Below are 20,192 nucleotides of genomic sequence, written 5' to 3'. Positions count from 1 at the left end.
GAGACTAATCACTACACAGTAACTAATAACTATTCATTCACTAAATGTAAACCATTTGTAAAAGTTAAAGTTCACTTTCATAAGAAGTCCAATTTGCTATAATATGATTATAGATGAAATATACATACTAACAAAATTTTTTTTCTTATTTACACAAAGATCTAGTGTAGGGCCATATTAAATACATGAATTTCTGTTCGGACAATACTGTCTCTGATTTTAAATTACCTACAATTAACTTCTTAAAAAATTCTGAATACTAGACTATTAAGAAATTAATTTAAAAAAATAGAATACACATGCAATTTACACTAACTTTTTCATAGTTCTTTCATTATTGAAACTTCCTCACTTCTACTTTGTCTATGGTAGAATCACCAAGAATAATTCTTTAGCAGATGACGTACCTTGGCTGTTATTTTCAGGAGTTTTAGGTCTCTCTTCTTTGTACTCAGAAATCAGGTGGCGAATGCTATGTATTGAAAATGTAATAAATACTATTTTAACACTCATATGAAAAACAACTACCAAATTCTTAGATCATTTCAGACAAGGTCAGAGATAATATCAAAACTTCAACTGTCCCATACATTTCAATTTTCTAAGTTTTACAAACTTTTATTTAGCATGTATTTAAAGGAGAAAGAAAAGGAAGATGCAGCAGTCATGAACTGAGGGCAGTACAGCTCCGTTAACTAACTAGATTTAGCCTGGCATACGAACTCGCGAGCTTGGAAAGCCTAGCTCTAAACCAACTACTCTTTGTTCCTGGTTAAGCTGCTTCTCTTCAATTCGAAGTCGTCCTCTACACAACCGGGATCTTATTGCCTTATTTCACAAGGGGATTAAGAAGATTTAAAGAGCTAATACGCCCCCCAAATGCTTGGAGAAACAGTCAAAGATTGGAATAATTTGTTTTTTAATTTTATTGCTGGAACAACTTTCGAATTCCAAGTAAAACCCAGTCTGTGTTTTTTCATACGTTTAACATTCAAAGGTTGCACGAAACTGTTATTAATTCTGGTGATTAGCTATTCTTTGTGGTTTGTAATTTAGGGAATCTCAGCTCTTATATAATGTGTACCTTAATTTATTTATGAAATATGAACTCACTACATTAGATAACATAATTAGCCCCCATCATTGCAGCTAATCACACCAAGAGCAGAAAATGAATCAAAATCAAGACCTGGCCTGGACCACTACTCTTCCTTCTCTACCTACTCAAACTCTGAACCAGCAGATCTTTCTGACAATGATGCTTAATCTCCATGATCATCCCCAATTCACTTGGAAGACATATTCCTACTCCTACAGTGGATACTGGCAAGTCCTAGACAGGGCTTACCTCTCTGAATTCCAACTATCTTAACTTGAAATTTAGGGATTTCTGGTGAATGGGTTCCTTATGAGGCAGACTCTGAAAACATTTAAGGTGGAGGCAGATATAAATCCTTTGGAAGATTTTCATTATTAGAGGAAACAGATCCCACGAGGGGCCAACTGTAATTTTGGAATCTCAGGCAAGCCAGCACCAACTACCCTAGGAAGGATGACGGGGAACCTATGACCTAAGAAAAGGTGTCCCCACAGGACAGAAAGCCGCCTTGAGGTTCAAGTCTAGATGCAAAGGAGAAAGGCAAGTCTGCTCGATCCTTGCAGGAGCACTTGAACCTCTCTGACAGCCTAAAATGGTCCCCACTGATATCTGCTTGCAGAAAAGATAAATAAGAGCCTCAAGGGCACCTCATCGTGAAGATCTAGGCCTACATGTGGGCTCCACATAAGGGCTCTGAGTGCGGGGGGAGCCAGGAGGCCCAGCTGCCCGAACTGGATGCGTGCTTTGCCACAGTGACTGAGCGACAAGCACACATATGACAACAAAGGAGCTCTCGCTCTGAAGTCAATGTGTGCCTCACCGTGAAGACTGGGGAACCTGGACCCGCGGGGCGGCCTGGGAGGAAAGGCCAATTGTAAGCCAACTGCAGGACGAGTTTGGTTTTTTTTTTCATTTTAAAATGATTTTATTAAAGGTCTTTGTAGACCAACATCCAGACTCCAGATCCAGCTGCCAAGGAGGCCCTGTCAAGGCTAGTTGCAGCAGTAGAATCAATGCAAGCAACAGAATGATGAGAACGAATTATTTTTTTCCCTCCAAATGACATGTGGAAGAGGATTGTCTCGTTGATCTTAGGGAATCTGCGGGGTTTTTGGAAAATTCAAGCAGGAGCAGCATATAAAGAGGCAAGTCCTCAAGGGAAAACACAGGATTTGCTGCTGAACTGAATATTTTAAGACCCAAATAACTAGTTAGAAATATCACAACCGTGACACTATTTGTACCCCATACATAGAGGCCACACTGGGAATGAAATGGCTAATGTTAGGCTCTCTAAGGATCAAGGTCTACATGTCCTGAGATAAAGAATCCCAAACCCATGGCCACATGTAACTAATCGGCCTTTGCTTGGCTTTCAGCTGATGAGGGGGAACATCTCACCACCATTCCCAAACTGCCTGCACCAAACTGGAGCTCTCATTGGTCAGGTATTAGTGACAGTTAAAATTATTTTTGGCTGCAGTTAAGTGATAACTGGCGTTTTAATGGGAACACTTACGTATTAAAGCCACTAATAATAGCATAGTCTTCTGCAGTCCATCCAAAAATATCTTTAGAAAAGATGTCAACACCTTGTTGAAGAAGAAGACTAACTACATTTACTAATCCATAATTGACAGCAAGCACGAGGGCTGTTCTAAAACAACAGAGAGATGACTTCAGCCTCAGGAAATTGAGTTAACTTACTTAAACAACTAATTTGATACGTTTTACCCAGTTAACATCTTGCCTTTCCATGAAGAACTGACTATTTATAGGCTTGTGTTCATCTTTGTAAATTACCTCCAAGGTTAAAATAAAGGGATAGAAAAGAAGCCTCCTGTGCCACTGGGATGGCACGCAGCAGCAGTTACTATTTCAAAAGTCCCTGATGGGGACTTCCCTGGTGGTCCAGTGGCTAAGACTCCATGTTCCAATGCAGGGGGCCCAGGTTCCATCTCTGGTCAGGGAACTTGATCCCACATGCTGCAACTAAGAGTCCCCACAACTAGGACCCCATGCAGCCAAGTAAATAAAGAAAAAATGTTTTTTAAAAAATAATAATAAAGTCCTTGATGGACAAAAACAATGTTGACAAAAACAATGCCTCACTTATCTGAGGCAGGTGACTATTTAAGGGATGAATTCCCCATTTCCTCCTTAGTCTGATATATTAGGTTTCAATGTCAATTGGAGGTTGGGTTAAGGAAAGGCTACTTGCAGGTTTAAAACAAAAATATTAATAATAATGGGAATAAAAATAGTCATGGTGGCAGTTAATGATGTTGACAAGCATGTGCTAGGCACTAAATGAAAAAACTATATATAAAATCTTTCTTACACATAGCCAACTTTGAAAGATGCTTTACTATTCGCCTTTTGAATCAGGAAACATATTTGTTGATGATAAGTACTGTGCCCAGTGATAAGTAATGTTAGGGTCATAACCCTAACAGGCAGGAAAGCTAGGAATTGAACCCAGTCTGAATCTAAAGCCCATCATTTTCATCTGTACCATCCACCTCTAACTCGTCTTTGTTAAAGGAACTGTTTATCTAATTAAAGCTGTCTTTCTTCCTTCTTGCATTAAAAATGAAAACATCAAAATGTACGAGAAATGAAAAAGGATAAAAACTGATGAGCCCACAGTATCTGGGGACAGTGATTAATAATGACTATTTCGTTGCTGTTGTTGTTTAGTCGCTAAGTTGTATCTGACTCTTTTGCAAACTAATAACATCAGCATTCTTCAAAGAAAGTAATTTAATGCAAAGAGTTATCCAAAAGACAAAATCAAGTCCTTTATGTTTAGTATGCATTTTTAAAAAATATATATATATACAAAGTAGAGGTTAAAGAATTATTTTAAAATAATTAAGAAATTCAATACTGTCATAAGGTAAACTAAAAAGCAGAATCAGTATTTTATAAAGCTAATAAAAGTAATATGAAATCCCTCAGCTACTATAAGATGGACCAAAAAACAAAAAAGACAGGTTGCATATGACATCGGTCAATATTATAAACGAATATGAATCCTGCTATATATTCCTGCTATATATTGTTGTGCATAATTCCCAGTCAGAAAAACTGATTTTCTACCTAAGTGATGATATGTTGATCACAAACAAATCTTGTTAGTTTAATCTTGGTATTACCACCCTAGAACAGCACTAAAGTTTTTAAAAAGAAAAAGAACAACTGTACCTTTTCCATTTATCAACCGCATTTATATTTGCCCCTTTCTTTACTAAAAACTCCACCATTTGCTCTCGGTTTTCATTTATAGCCAGTAACAGCGGTGTGAGGTTATACTGTAAAACAGGAAAAACCATTTCTAATGTACACAGTTACTCTATTTCTAAACTGAAATTAAAATCGTGCAATAGACTCTCTGAACTGAAACATAATTCAGAAGGCAAATAAGAGGGAACCCCTCCTTATCCCCCTGTGCGCCTTCTTTCTCTTTAATATGCTCCTCCTCTGGGCCTTCCCTAGTGGGCCAGTGGCTAAGACTTGAGCTCCCAGTGCAGGGGGTCTGGGTTTCATTTAGCTACTAAATCAACTGCATATTTTAGGAACAATGCTGAGGCAGAAATATATATTATCTGTAGCACGCATAACCTATCCAAGGATGACCATGAGCAAAAACTCATAAGGTTTACAGACAGTACAGTGGGAATATTATCCTTTATATGAACATGCAGACTGAAAACTTTTTTTCTTTCTTCAAAAAACCAAATGTGGGAACCATGTTTTACTGCTTTCTCAGAAATGTCTCCTGGAATTTAATCTTACTCATTCTCTCCTCCTTGCTTGCTCTTCCCCCACCCCCGCCCTTAAGTTAGAAGTTCTAGCTTCAGCATTAGCCAGATGCTATCTGCACGCAGAATGACCGCCCGCCCCCCCCCCAACCTTATCTTCAAAGACCTTTCTTGATGACACTCATGTGATTACCTCCAGACCTCCAGGAGGAAGCTTCCACAATCCCAAAGTTCTGGTGTTTGTCTTGCTTTACTGCTCTTAGTTAAAGATTACAAGGTAAGTTACCAATAAAAACATGCTCAGCATTTTCTCGGGCAGTTGCTCTTCTGTAAGCTCTCCCTGTGCTCTCTCTCATAATCTTGTGTGTTTCTGAGAATTATTCAGTGTGAAACTACCACAGTCAACTTAAAAATTCTAATTCGAAAAATTCAATCCCATTCTTAAGAGATCCTTTCAAAATATGAAATCGATGATTACTTAGATTGTCTTTAAAACCTTGAAATATAAACTATAAAACTATATACTATACTATATATACTATAAACTATAAAACAAAAATTGGAAACTCAAATGCTTATGGAGGAAAAGCTGGTGAACTGAGTGAAAAATCCAGGTGAGGCCCGTAAACCCAAGAACACCTGCCCCGTATCGAAGGGGTGGCCTCTGCATGCTGACCAAAGAGTAGGATGGGCTCAAGGGGGACCAGATTTGGTTCTTGGAGAAGCCTGAACTGTAGACTTCTGCATGAGTCTCCTAAATTTTAAATGTTGACTCAGGGTGTCAACTAAATGAAACATATCCAAGGGCCACGTCTGGTCTATGACCCACTTGTGGTTTTACATTTACTGGTTCCAAACAGGAGGATATAAAGCAAATACTTGTATGTGAAACCTTTCCTTTCTTTAGTATCATATGTTTCACAAAAAAAAAAAGGGTCCCAATATGTAATAAATACGGGTATTAAGACTCATAACTCAATTAAAAATAAATTCTTTTAAAAAGACTCATAACTCAAACATCAAGAATGTTTCCACTTCCTGTTGAAACTACAATCTGTCTCCAGAATTCTTCTAGATTGTTAATCAAATGGATAATGAGGTCCCAAGACTGCTGAAACTAAATTATTAAAACAATTCCCATCTGTACTGTTACTAACGTCATGGGTTTTAAAGCTCTCATTGGCTTATGCCAGGGATCAGAAAATCTAACAGACACACTGCAAGAGTCTGTCCTGCAGATGACACCCAAAAAGGCTCATGAGTTACTATTACTGCAGTCAGGAAAACCCTGTTGCTAACAAACATCTGTTGACCTAATGACCTGGATGATAAGACAAGGTGCAAAATCCTTAAAGAGTCAGACTCTACAGATGAAGTGACTTTGCCATGAGCAAATCTCTAAAGACTTCTGGAGTGCCACTGAATGATTAGTGGTTGGAAGGAAAAGGAGTTATTGTTCAAGCCAATAGATATTTCCAATAATATTTTTTCAACTTCTCAATCACAGGGGCAGAGAAAAAGTCAGGCTAATATTTTTGGAAAGGAGGGAGCTGATGGAAATAGCTAGCATTGATCAAATTCCAACTATTCTAGAGATTACTTTTCTTTCAGATAGATGCATTTAGAAATTACATTTATTCACTCCATAGTTCTTCATCAAGGACTGTATCAGAATCTCAAGGAAATAATTCTAAATACACACGTTCAAGCCTTCCTTGATTTATTCAGTCAAAATCTTCAGAGAACAGCCTAGGCTTATAAATTTTTTTAAATAAGTTTTCCCAAATGATTGCAGTTCACCAGCACACAATATAGCGAGAATAAGTGCAGCAACCACTCCAGTCTCATCTCTTACCCACATAGCCAATTCCTTCTATTACTTGAGGATTTGAAAAAAAAGAAAAGTGTAAGAGGTAAGAGTCATCAAAACTGCAAATTCTTTAATTTTCCTCAGTAAACGGTGTTACAACAGGGACTGGTAAACTCAAAAGGCAACCTGATCTCATGATTTATAAACCCCTTACTTTCCATCAAGACATTCTAGATTGGAGAGCAGAGTCTAGACTCTTATCTAAGTGGCTGCTTCTGCCAGAATAGGATAAGATGTCAGTTAATTATTTGTTCTTCTCTCTTATTTCCCACTTAATCGCCACCTGTTCACTGCCAGTCTGATTTCCTCAGAGTCTTCCTAAAACTGGTACCTGGGCAAATTTACAGTTCACTCACTCCCTTTCTTAAAATAACAACTATTATCCCTGAAAACTGAGAAGCACCTTACAGAAATATATAAACTGAAGGGAACAAAAAGCCAAACTAAAACCTCACGATTCCGTGGTGGTGCAGTGTCTGGGTCTCAGTGCTCCCAGTAAAGGGGGCCTGGGTTCGACCCCTGGTCAGGAAACTAGATCCTGCATGCTGAAACTAAGCCCAGCACAGCCAAATAAATAAGTATTAAAATAAATAAATCCTCTTCTTCGTATTTCCCAATTGCCAAAATTCCAACTTCACTTGCATTTTTCACTTGCTTGCTCCTTTTCCTTTCCTTTTACCCTCTTAAGACTTGGGCTATGAGAGAGAAATTATCTTTATATAAATCATTCTTCATAAAATGGGAATTTGTTTACAGAAGCAAGATATCTATTATGTTGTAAAATGCTTTTGTTATGTTTGAATTTTAAGACAAAGTCAACTTCAGAGGGAAATTTTGTTTCACTGTGTTATTTTAGACTAATTAGGAAAAAAATACAAACTGGAATGGGGGAATATAATTGGAAAAAGTTCTGCCTTTAACAAGTGCAGTGTTACCACAACTATCTGCCATAAACACATAAGAGAACACTTTACTCTCTAACACTTCTTTAGAAACATCACAATTTAAGGTGAAATCTTAGACAATTCGGTTCTTTCAAAATACTTTCACTCAGGGAAGGCTGCAGCTTCCAAACACAGAAAACTGAGCCCACCTGTGAGAGCAGAGGGAGTTCCTGGCAGGGCTGCAGCTGCAGGATGTCACGTGTGTCCTGGAGAAAGAGCAGGAGGGGCAGCTTCGCCATCACCAGCTCCGCACACACAGCTGCAACACCACGGAGCAGCTCCCGGGGTTGAGCATGGGTGACCCAAGGGGGACATCGCGAACCAACTGGTCACCAGCACAAGTGAACGCCCTTGCTGGGAGTCAAACATGACCTGACCCTCTTGGCCGGATCTCAGAACTGGGGTCCTGGAGGGCTCAGGGCTCCAGGCCTGCTGCCTCCCAGGACCACTTGCATTCACCTGGCTCCCCATCATGGGCACTGGGTCTCCTTCCTCCTCCAACCCACCCCCACGAGCACCCATTCCCTGAGCCCCTGGAAGCAGCCACTCCTCACATCACTTCACTCCCCTGAGGCCTTCATCATTTGTGGGCTCTGAGCCTACCATCCACTCCCGGGCACGTTCTGATGGGAAATCTTCCTTCTGGGGTAGACAGGTGGCTGGGAGACAGAACTTTGCCCTCTCTGTGGACACAGACACACACCCCCCACCCCTGCACTGGCTTTGGAGTTGTTTCCATGGTAACAGGGCTTGATGGACACTATTCAGTTTACCTACTTACACAGTTAGAAATAAAACACTTCTGGTTTAAAAAAATGCTTTGCAAATATTTTGTAATAAAGCTAGTTGAGATATACCTTGTTCCTGGCTTCTATATTGGCGTCGTAGGAAAGCAGCTTTGCTGCGAGTGACACATTCTGGCTAAAGACGGCGTAGTGGAGAGCGGTGTTCCCACTGACATCCATGACATTCGGGTCGGCACCATGCTCCAGCAGAAGAGTCGCACACTCCTCTTCTTGGCATTCTACGGCCTGTCAGTGTTGTGCCAAGAAAGAGAGTGTAAATTCTCGGAATTCAAACTAAACAGTCCACAAGCTTCACCGGTTTGCTATACCTAAATGAGATAAATTCACTTTTAGTCTCAGTAATTAAATCATATCCACCTCTTGTGGACATGGTTGGCTGCCCCATACCTTCATCAGCGCAGTCTTGTTTTCACCGTCACAGAGGTTCACCAGGCATTTTCTCTCTAGGAGGAGAGTGACCACCGCTGAATGGCCACAGGCACAGGCCAAGTGGAGCGCCGTCCTACGAGAGCAACAGGAGTCTTCAGGAAACTGTAGTGTGACTGTTTCAAAACAAACAACTGTTCCTGTGATTGACAACACTCAATAGCATGCTGTTCCTGTCCCTCTAAAACTAATGTATTCTTTCCTTCTGGAGAAAGAACAGTATATATCAGCGTCAGCTCTTCTTACCACACTAATGAAGGAACAGTCTACTTGAATAGAACGAGCATGGCCTTGAGATTCAGCTCAACCGGGGTTTGTATTTGACCTTCGCTCTGTCACTCGTTAGCCGTTTTCAGCCTCGCTGTGCCTCAATTTCCTCATCATCAAAATGAGAGGGAGTAGTAGTTATCTCATAGGACAGCACTGTGATGCTTACACGAGATCCATGCAAAGGGTTCAGTAATTGTTAGGTAATATAATCATACTTATTACTATTACTACTATTTTACAAGGACAACATCTCAGTGAAGTCAAAGGATATCACACCTCATTTGCAGATACATTTTAAGGATTAGAGACAACATTGTACTTCAATGATTCTAATATGTTCATTTTCTCACATTTTAACATCTCTGACATTGGAATGAAATTTATAATTCACAATGTCTGTACAACTATAATTGGTAGCATTTTTGTTCATTTCTCATTTTTCCTGTTGATCTAATTACCATAAGGTCTTTTTGTCTAAGCTTGCTTCTTTTTAATTAAAGTATAGATGATGCATATTACATATTATGAAATATTACAGGTACACAACATGGTGATTCACAATTTTTATAGGTCATACTCCATTTAAAGTTATTACGCGATATTTGATATATTCCCCATGTTGTACAATATACCCCAGAAGCTTGCAGGATTTTAGTTCCCCCACCAGGTATCAAACCCTGGACCCACAGCAGTGAGTCTTAACCACTGGATGACCAAGGAACTCCCTAGATTCCCTTGACTTCTGAAAAGGCTGAAAGTTGTCAGGAGATATCAATCCTCAAAAAAAATTGTAAAAAAAATTGAAAGTGAGAAATCATTTTTATCTGTGCCACATTCCTATTAGTGCCAGAAAGACAAGCCCTGTCTGCTAATCTGACTTGCCTATAGACAGCTTGATCTACAGAGAGTTTTAAATTTTTTGTGTTGTTAAAATGTTAAATCAACATCCAGATTTCTTTTCTTTTCTTTTTGTGCCAAAATCCAGGAAACTCCAGAATTCTTTTGAAATCATTCTTAGAAAGGTCTTTGGGGTGGGAGGGAGGCTCACAAGGAAGGGGATATATGTATACCTACAACTGATTTATGATGTTATACAGCAGAAAACAACGCAGCATTGTAAAACAATTATTTTCCAATTAAAAAAAAATTAAGGCTAAGAAACAATACAAATAGAAACAACAGAAGGTCTCTGTCAGCAGATAAAAGTGTATAAATAGGAATTTGAGTTTTACTCTGGTACTTTTCTCACTGTGCATGTTTGAAATGTTTGATCCACACTCTATCTGAAACTTTTTGGTGAGATAAAAATTGAGTTACTTTTCTCCTTTACCAGGTTATTTCTCCACCATCTACACACAGCTTAACATTTCTAACAGAAAAGGTCATCAGTATCAAGTTCTAAAGTTTTATATACATTTGCGTGTTTGGGCATTCTGTTTCATTCATTTATCTACCTTTTCAGTTGTTAGTAAATGAACACTTTGTGGGCACTTACAGCACATTTTGATATCTAGAAGGGCAAATCTTTCTCTACTATACAAAACTTTTAATTTCATCACAACAATTAAGGACAGCATATGTAACCCAAAATCTTTAAAACCATGAAATGTTGATTTGGTTTAAATATAGAAAGACCACACATCCTAAGAAAATGTCTTCCTATTCAAGGACACAGCCAGCTTCCTACATCAAAGCTGTCTTCTAAGGTCCTTCAGCAAAGAACACATATACCTAAGTGTGCACTGATATAAAATGGACATTGAATTGTATCTGAAGAATTTTTAATACAGAAGTTGATTTGGCATGGGAATCATTTTGCTCACTATGCAGTTTTCTGTAATATATAACCTTATGGTATAAAATTGTCTACATTAAAAATAAGCTATTGACAACATCAGAAATCTGTCCACTGCCATGATCAACAATAGGCGATCCATGAAGAAGTGCTTTCATAAATCACATGAGAAAAAATGTGAGAGCCAGGAGGTTCAGGAGATTTCTTGAAGGCTATATAACTTGAGAGCTCTTACTCATGAGTACATCATGCTAACCCATGCAAATAAAAAGTAGGAGGAAGAAAGGAAAAACAGATGCTCTTCATGTTTCATTTCTGTGACCCGACATCTAGTTAAATGACTTCAAAACTATCAGTAAAGTGCTCTATGAGGGGGATTATAAGTGGGTCCGAAACCAGCTAAGGCTTTTTGCTGCCTATAAAGTCTTCGGGGTGATGGATCCCAGAAAGGTATCCAGGAGCCTTGGAGGGGAAACTCACAGGAGGGATCTCTGTCAGGCCCTTCCACCCCACTTACCTGTTCTTCTTGTCCCTGTCGTTCAGGCCATTTTTTCCAAGCAACAGAACGTGCTGTACTTTGTGTACACTGCCCACAGTGGCAGCTTTGTGGATCTTTCTGAGATCCTTGTTTCGGATGCAGTACCCGGGCTGGAAGTTGAACCTATGACCGCTGTCTCTCACTGGATTGATGGAGGAGCCAAAGGGTGACACACCCTTCTTACTACTGAAGCCAAAAGTCTTCTTCATCGCAGAGCCAAACACACCTCACCTCTCTCTTGGCTCTTCACAGTCCCCTAAACCCAACACAAGCGCTACAGATAAGTCAGAGTGATCCCGCCACAACCTCCCAGTTGGGAAGCTCAACGGTTTGGAATCTTTCATCCCAGAATGATCGTTGCTAAGCAACACTTCTAAACACATTGCCCGTGTGCACAGAGGCCTGGCATGCCAGACTGCCCAGTGCTCATATGCAAGAACTGTAAGTTCATTTCCTGAAAGAAACAAACAATATCAATAAACCCTTACCTAAACTAAGAAGGAAAGAGAGGAAACGGAAATAAACACAGAAATGAAAGTGACTTTATAACTGGATAACTGTCAAAATAACTATAGTATCCAAAGCAATCTACAGATTCAGTGCAATTTCCATCAAATTACCAAAGGCATTTTTCACACAACTAGAACAAATATTTTACAGTGTGTATGGAAACAAAAGATCCCAAATATCCGAAGCAATCTTGAGAAAGAAAAGCTAGAGCCAACAGAATCAGGTACCCTGACTGCAGACTACCCTGCAAGCTTCAGTAATCAAAACACAGTACTAGCACAAAAACAGAAATATATTGAATGATCAATGGAACAAGACAGAAAGTCCAGAGAGAAACCTATGTACCTGTGGTCAATTAATCTAGGATATTGGAGGCAAGACTATACAAAGGAGAAAAGACAGCCCCTTCAATAAGTGGTGTTGAGAAAACTCAACAGCTATATCTATAAGAAGGAAATTAGAACACTACTCCCTAACATCATACACAAAAATAAACTCAAAATGGACTAAACACCTAAATATAAGACAGGTCCTATAAAACTAGGAGGAGAATATAGGCAGAACACTCTCTGACATAAATTACAGCAGTATCTTTTTTCATCCACCTCTTAGAGTAATAAAAATAAAAACAGAAATAAGCAAATGGGATAGAATTATACTTGAAAGCTTTTGCACAGTGCAGGAAATCATAAACAAGACAGATGACAACCCACAGAATGGGAGACAATATTTGCAAATGATGCAATTGACAAGGGATTAATCTCCAACATATTCAAATAGCTCAAAGAGCTCAATATCAAAAAACAAACAACCTGATCAAAAAATGAGTGTAAGATCTAAATATACATTTCTCTAAAGAACACCTACAGATGACCAAAAAGCATATGAAGGGATGCTCAGAAAGGATGCTCTGCATCACTAATTATTAGAGAAATGCAGAAATAAGGTATCATAAGGTATAATAAGGTATCATTTCACACCAATCAGAATAGCCACCATCAAAAAATATACAAACAATAAATGCTGGAGAGAGTGTGGAGAAAAGGGAACCCTTCTACACTGCTTATGGAATGCAACTAGGTACACCCACTGTGGAGAACTCTATAAACTTTTCTTTAAAAAATAAATATTGAGTTGTCATATGACTCAGCAATCTCAGTCCTGGGCATATATCTGGAGAAAACCATAATTCAAAAAGGTACATGCACCCCAATGTTTATTGAAGAACTGTTTACAATTGCCAAGACATTGAAGCAACCTAAGTGTCCATCAATAGAAGAATGGATAAAGAAGATGCGGTACACAGACACACACACACACACACACACACCCCCACACACCCAAAATGGAATATTACTTGGCCATAAAAGGAAATAATAATGCCATTTCAGCAACACAGATGGATCTCAAAATTACAATACTAAGTGAAGTAACTCAGACAGAGAAAAACAAGTATCACATCACTTACATGTGGAATTTAATAAAAATAAGTTTATTTACACAACAGAAACCAACTCAAAAGATCTCAAAATCAAATTATGGTTATGAAGGGGGAAACATGAGGGGAAGGATAAATTAGGAGATTGGGATTAACATATATACACTATTTTCTAGTAGTCACGTATGGATATGAGAGTTGGACGATAAAGAAGGCTGACTGCCAAAGAATTAATGCTTTTGAACTGTGGTGTTGGGAGTAGACTCTTGAGAGTCCTTGGACTGCAAGGAGATTAAACCAGTCAATCCTAAAGGAAATCAATCCTGAATATTCATTGGAAGGTTTGATGTTGAGACTCAAGCTCCAATACTTCAGCCACCTGATGTGAAGAGATGACTTATCAGAAAAGACCCTTATGCTGGGAAAGACTGAAGGCAGGAGGAGAAAGGGAACAACAGAGGACGAGACGATTGGATAGCATCACTGACTCAATGGACATGAATTTGAGCTAACTCCACAAGATAGTGGCAGACAGAGGAGTCTGGAGGGCTACAGTCCATTGATCGCACAGAGTCGGACACGACTGAATGACTTTCACTTTGAATATGGAAAACTTAACAATGCTGGTTTTTAAATCGCTTCAAAGTAAGTTAGCTGCAGAGAAAATACTTAGTATCAAAAGTACTTAGATACCACTTTTTAAAAGTAGTATTAAAACTACTTAAAAGTAGTATTTTTAAAATACCAAATAAATTTTCATCATACACACAAAAATATTTCCCTTTAATAAAGATTTTCTCATCATGTTTAGTGAGAAACAACTAAAATGTCATGAAAACAGTCCAGAAGGGAAATTTTTACTATTTATCTTTCAGATCATATATTTTTTCTTCAAAACCTGTACATATTCTTGTGATGTTTTCAAAAGCAGGTCCTGATACAGATTTGACCCATCTGTAGCTCCTAGAGGAGACAATCCATAGGACTCAGATTCAAATTCAGCAGCAGCTGGAAAGAAAAAGGATTATATTCTTTATCTAAAATATTTGAGTTAACTCAGTATTAGTAAAAAAAAAAAAACAACAAAAAACCTGAGATATTTCTAAGTGCTCTGAAAAATGAAACATATCTATAGATGACAGAAAATAAAATACAAGATTACAATTACATAATCAGCCCACGGTCCCACATGTGGCTGAGTATCAGAGCTTCTGGTTTTCTCATTCTTCATTCATTTACTCAATAACTATCTGCTAAGGTGCCTGGACAAACACTGGAATTACAAGATGAAGGTGACCCAGTCCACCCTGAGAAATGATATGCCATAAATACTGAAAAAAATAGATGAACAGGCAATTTCCATACAGAGTCATAAATACTAAGACAGGTATACAAGACGGCACAAGGAACACTCAGAAGGGACCGCCGGCTTTGTGTCAATCCTGCCAGCTTTTTGGTGGAGGTGCTATGGACATAGATACCTGAAGGACAGGAGAAAGCACAGGGGACGGAGGGGAGAAGCACGGACAAAGACCAAAGGTGAGGAAGTGAATCTGTGGGTCCCACATGGTCTGGCTGGTTAGATGCAGCGCTGAGGGGCAGAGGGGGGTGGTAAAGAGATAAGGCCAACTACTTTGGAAGGACCCAAACTGATGTCGGTCTTTGGAGCTTTTCCTGAGGGCAAAAGATAAACTAGTGACAAAGTCAATGACACAGAAATTATCAAGTCACCCACCAAGTGACAGCTACACAAACATGACTGTTTGAGTCTGGGTGTTCTAGCCTTAACCACTACCAGGCCCTTGAGATGTTAATGAACTCCATGCTTTCTGAGAACAGTGTCAGGGTGCAGATGGACAGTTCCACAGGGATGGCAGAAGTAGAGAAAGGATAGAGCCAGAAATACATAGACCTTTTGAGATTTCTTTAAAACTATGGACATGATGAATAAATGAGGAAGAATATTTTTTACTATGACTGCTCATGCTTTCACATTTTTTCATTAGCTAAGTATAAGAAAAATTATTTAACATAGCATCTGTTATCGAAACAGTGGAAAAAGATGCCATTTACCGTTTACAGTGTATTTCAGAAATCAACGTCTAAATTTAATTCATACATTTTGGCAACATACCTTCTCTTAGTTCTCTAGTTATACTCCTGTCCAGCTCCTGCCGCATCTGAAATAAGTCAAACATTATTTATCTTTAAGTTAAACAAGAGATATTGTCATAGGAATGGTATACAGCTTACTAAATGTGATATTTAAATAATACTTTTAGAGACTAAACCTAACTTGAAGATTACTTCAGTAGAAAAATAATCACATAAAGAAAATGAATTCCTACTTATTCCGCTTATAGATAACAGAGAACATATATACAGAACGTTATTTAATCTGACAAAAAGTACAATAAAAATCAGTCTATCAAGTACACATAATTTCAAAGAATTAGAGAATGACCTATAATCCTAGGAATGACCCACAAGATTACTATCTTCTCCCCTAACAGCTCCTGTCCTAAACACATACTTCCGAGACCTTTATTTTGATTTCTAAGTGAGGATACTGTTCAAATGGAGGAAGTAGTTTGAGTTGAATGTTATTAAGGAGAACACATCTGCGATTTTCTTTAAACTTTTCCATTTAACAAAAACACAGAAAGGTGAGAAAATTATACACAAGAAAACAATGTGCCAGCAAGATTTTATTCTAAAGGTGTTCAGTGAGAAGGATTGTCACATAACTGTTAGTTTCCAAACTATGTCCCACAGAAGTGGAAGGTCCCACAGGGGTCACTGCAGGGTTGAGGAACAGAGAAGTCACAGGTGCAGGAACTCTAGCCACTCCTTTGGCTAAAAGGCTTTATACTTGCCTCCATTTTATATAACATGGTTCCACACAGAAGTTTCTTTTTTTTTAAGAAAGGTTGTTTTCTTTAAAAAGAACAACAACCTTTTTTAAGGTATGAGAGTCATGATTTAGGCAAAGTTCATAATTCTTCAAAAGAAGTAACAAAGCCAATGGCCTTCGTACTGAGTCCAGAGTCCTATGCCAGCTACTTCCTCAGATTAAGAAAAAACACATAGATTTTTAATTATAACGTAGAGAAAATGAATATGTAAAACCTTCTGATATAGTTCAATAATGCTTGTGGCATGACATGACATAGTAGCTTTCTAGCTAAATTATGTGTTTTAAAGGCAAGAAAAAGAATAAATTATTGTCAAACTCCTATATGTAGCAGTCAGTTGATACAGTTAATTTATAAAGCATAAATTTTTTAAAAACACATGACAGGGAACTTGAAAGAGAGAAGTCTCAAAGTGAGGACTTGAACTCCTACCCTCCTTATGAGAGGTGAGGAGATTTACCTAACGGGTGAGTTTGGGACAAGGAACTTCTCCCAGAGTTCTTGCTTGGTTCCAAATCTCTCCTTTGAAAAGATGTATGTGCCCACAGCACCGAAAACTTGGGTCTACAGTAGGCAGCCTGCCCCTGGGACAGGGGTCAAGCATCTGCTTCCTCCTCTTAGGCCTGTGTGGGGAAGTGTCTGCCTTGGGATGAAGTGTTCGGAGACCCGCTGTAACTGCACAGCTAAAGCATGTCCTCCAGTTTCACAGCTCTCAATAGTAAGACCCAATGTACCTGCAGTGCTGTCAAGGAAACCTTAGACTGCTCTCCTACAAAGGCAAGAACCCAAATGAGAAAAGAGGTTGAGACTGCATTCAATAAGGGCTACTTTTCTCTGCATCACAAACATCAGGAAAACACTGTCAAAACCATAAACGTGTGTGCACTGACTGAAATGGATATTTTAATCACGTGATTAAACAGTAAAAACTGGTTGCAATTTAAAGACTCCCAATTTAAAGACCACCATTCATCCAGGTGAGGTCAAGATAGAGATAAAGTGAGCTTCATTTATAATTTTTAAATGTTTGCATTAACTACAAATTTAGAAATATTCTACAAATGCTCAGCAAGATTTTTTTAATTTAAATAAAAATGCTATAGGTAAAACAACAATTAAAGAAAATGACAAAAATGTCATTTTTGTAAGAAATGACAAAATTTATGTAAGAAAATGACAAAAAATGTTAAGTTAAAACTAGAAATATTTTCATTTAGTATTACAAGTCTATTTAATTCATAAAAAGGATTTATCTAGGATTCCTTTAAACAAAAAGCATCCATATGTGGTTAGTGTTTAGATGCCAGTGATTCACTTATGCTTCAGTTCAATTCAGTCGCTCAATCATGTCCGATTCTTTGTGACCCCATGAACCACAGTACGCCAGGCCTCCCTGTCCATCACTTATGCTTAGAGGTAGAAAAACTTCAGTGGGTGCAACAGAGCTTAGAAATGACTATGAACCATTGCCAACTGAAATCAATTAGAAAGGAAGTGAAACATCTGAAAGAATACTTTTGGATACTAGGCAATAAGATTTTGTTTCTAAAGTAGAATTTAAACGCAGCTTTTTGAGAAATTTAATAATTTAGTAAGTATCTCTTAAAATCAAGAATGCTGGGACAAAAAAATCATAAAGTTTCTGTCTCCTTTATTAGCATAGCTAATTACGACTTTTCCTTAGTGTGCATTAAGTCAAATAAACAACTCAGAAGTTCACCAAATTAAAAACAAGGATCATTCATATCAGAAATCTGAAACCCAGTGGAAAAAAGATAATAGAACTAACCTTGGTCAAGTAAGTCTCCATGCTGTTATTCGAAGCGCGTGGAATTGAGGTAGAAAACCCTACATTTGCTCTTGGAGTAAGACTTCCATTGAGCACTAAAGGATTATTGAAATTTCCAACACAAGGGGGCTCCAGGACTGGCCTCGTGCTAAGAGTTCTGAGTAAAGATTTGTTCTGCTCTTTCTCCGCCTCAAGTTTGGTGCCGATCTCTGCCAGCCTCTCATTAGTCCTGGGGAAGATGGAAAACACCAACTTCATTCATGTTTCCCTAAATTATCTGCATTTTTTAAGTTGCCATATAGTAAATGGAATTCCCAATACACTGTTTGAACACTGAAAGCATGGAGCAGACCTCCTGTAAACAATAATAGCTGTAACCTTGTTCTAAAGAAGTACACGTGCGTCTGGGGCTCCTCAAGTAACAAGTCACAGTTGGGAGCGGAGAGAAAGGGCGCCAGAGAGAAAGGGAGGTGGCCTCACAGTGACACCTGCCGCCTCTGGGACACACCTGCCTCCAGGAAACAGTTCGGGATGAAGAGACACGCCATCCCACAAAGCCACTTTCAAGCATTTGCTTTCAGCACCCTTGCATACACGTTTCATTCGTGACCTCGGACAAATTAAGCTTTTGGCTCTGAGGAATCATCTAGAGGCACAATCTCGAGGGGAGGACGAGAAAGTGAATGGGTGAGACGGAAAAGAGCGGAAACAGCCCAGGAACAACAACAAGCATCCCCTGCTTTTCCAAAGTGCACTTTATGTTACTTCACTTCTAGGAAAGGCCTATGTCAGCATCTGTTTTCGATAATCAAAAAAAAATTTTTTTTTGAAGAGACTTTTTGGTTTCATATAAAAAGGTTCAGTGTATGTTTTACAGCAAGAAGCCTCGTGCTCCCCAAGCAGGGAGACCGGCCCCACCGAGCTCCTTCCCCGGAAGCCACAGCCCACGTCCCAGCATCAAGTCTCCACAGCCCTGAACCCTGTCTGGGGGCAGCTGTGCTTCACTTGTGCATATTCATTTTAGGCTTCAACTAGCAGAACGTGCCCTCGGGTACCTGCTCCTTTGCTGTATGCTGTTTTGGCTTATGAAAGGCTTCCTAGGAATGCTCTGCTTTCAGACAGTGGGGAAACCTGGACTAGGCACTGCTGGTGCGATCTACCCTTTCCATCCTCCACACCACCCCCTCAGTCAGGTCACCATACTATTTCTAGCCACTCTAGAATTATCTTGCCTTTCACCCCTGTGTTAATTGCCCCCAATGTCACAAGCATGCCTTTATGCAGTGTAGAAAAACTTAAAAGGACACAGTATTAATAGTTTGTCTTAGGGCGCCCTCTAGCAGTGACCATCTAGTTAGCTTTCACTTCCTACTAAGCTCATGAACTGCGCTCTATAAAAATTAGGCTTTAGAGACAAATTAACGAACTAAAATTTACTTTCTGTGATTCTGTGTTTTGACTTACTTGTCTAGTTTACCTTCCAATGATTTTCTAACTTCTAGTTCTACTAGGTAGAGTTGCTTATATTTTTCCAACTCTGCTTTATGAGAATCTTCTTGCAAAGTTTTCACCTTGGACAGTTCAGATTCCAAGTCTTTAATTCTGAGTTCCATCTGACTTCTTATGGAAGCATTATTCTTCTCGTGTAACTGCTCTAAGTTCTCCTGAGATGCTGCTTGTATCTAAGGCAAATTTTAAAAGATAACATTTTAAAAATAATCATTAACCTGGAAAATGAATATTTGCTCCCTTTAGTTTTGAGTCAGTAATTCAGAAAGCAATTTTAAAGGTGAAAAAAAAAAAGAGCAGAAGTTTAAAACAATTATCGTCAATGTGAAGTCAATTAAATGTGAATTATAAAATGAAAGTGGAATTACTGTTATAGTGGTGCTTATATAATCTGATAATTCAAAGAATAAGAGGATCAACTTAAAATTTTTAAAACTGAACAAGACAACTTAAAAATAATTCAAGAGGATGGTACCAGTTCTAAACCACAATGTTTTCTTTTCCTCCTAGTAGTCTTCT

At 38.6% G+C, this 20,192-nt stretch overlaps 2 protein-coding genes across 5 annotated transcripts in view; both read right to left on the bottom strand.

Annotated features, from left to right (window-relative positions):
• The window catches only part of LOC129556177 (ankyrin repeat domain-containing protein 26-like), a 59,296-nt gene extending 47,063 nt beyond the window's left edge, over positions 1 to 12,233 (bottom strand). The window contains exons 1-6 of the mRNA XM_088844182.1: positions 11,492 to 12,233; positions 8,871 to 8,985; positions 8,535 to 8,708; positions 4,307 to 4,413; positions 2,619 to 2,756; positions 408 to 472 (exon numbers count right to left, since the gene is read on the bottom strand). Of these exons, the coding sequence (XP_088700308.1) occupies positions 408 to 472; positions 2,619 to 2,756; positions 4,307 to 4,413; positions 8,535 to 8,708; positions 8,871 to 8,985; positions 11,492 to 11,721 (829 nt within the window). The 5' untranslated portion in view covers positions 11,722 to 12,233. The remainder of the gene's footprint in view (positions 1 to 407; positions 473 to 2,618; positions 2,757 to 4,306; positions 4,414 to 8,534; positions 8,709 to 8,870; positions 8,986 to 11,491) is intronic.
• A 788-nt stretch (positions 12,234 to 13,021) lies between these two features.
• LOC129557139 (ankyrin repeat domain-containing protein 26) overlaps positions 13,022 to 20,192 on the bottom strand; it is a 67,707-nt gene continuing 60,536 nt past the window's right edge. For 3 of the 4 annotated variants that reach the window (XM_088844177.1, XM_088844178.1, XM_088844181.1), the window contains 4 exons: positions 19,629 to 19,846; positions 18,165 to 18,393; positions 15,595 to 15,640; positions 13,022 to 14,468 (listed from right to left, as the gene is read on the bottom strand). In XM_088844177.1, the coding sequence (XP_088700303.1) occupies positions 14,332 to 14,468; positions 15,595 to 15,640; positions 18,165 to 18,393; positions 19,629 to 19,846 (630 nt within the window). In that variant the 3' untranslated portion in view covers positions 13,022 to 14,331. Of the gene's footprint in view, positions 14,469 to 15,594; positions 15,641 to 18,164; positions 18,394 to 19,624; positions 19,847 to 20,192 lie in introns of those variants that run through there. The other variant, XM_088844179.1, reaches the window with a different exon arrangement.

Source organism: Moschus berezovskii, chromosome 15 (assembly GCF_049115385.1).
Source record: "Moschus berezovskii isolate FMDL1 chromosome 15, NW_MosBer_1.0, whole genome shotgun sequence".
Taxonomy (NCBI): Eukaryota; Metazoa; Chordata; class Mammalia; order Artiodactyla; family Moschidae; genus Moschus; species Moschus berezovskii.
The sequence above is the reverse complement of the archived record's forward strand: the minus strand, read 5'-3'. Positions and strand labels throughout refer to the sequence as shown.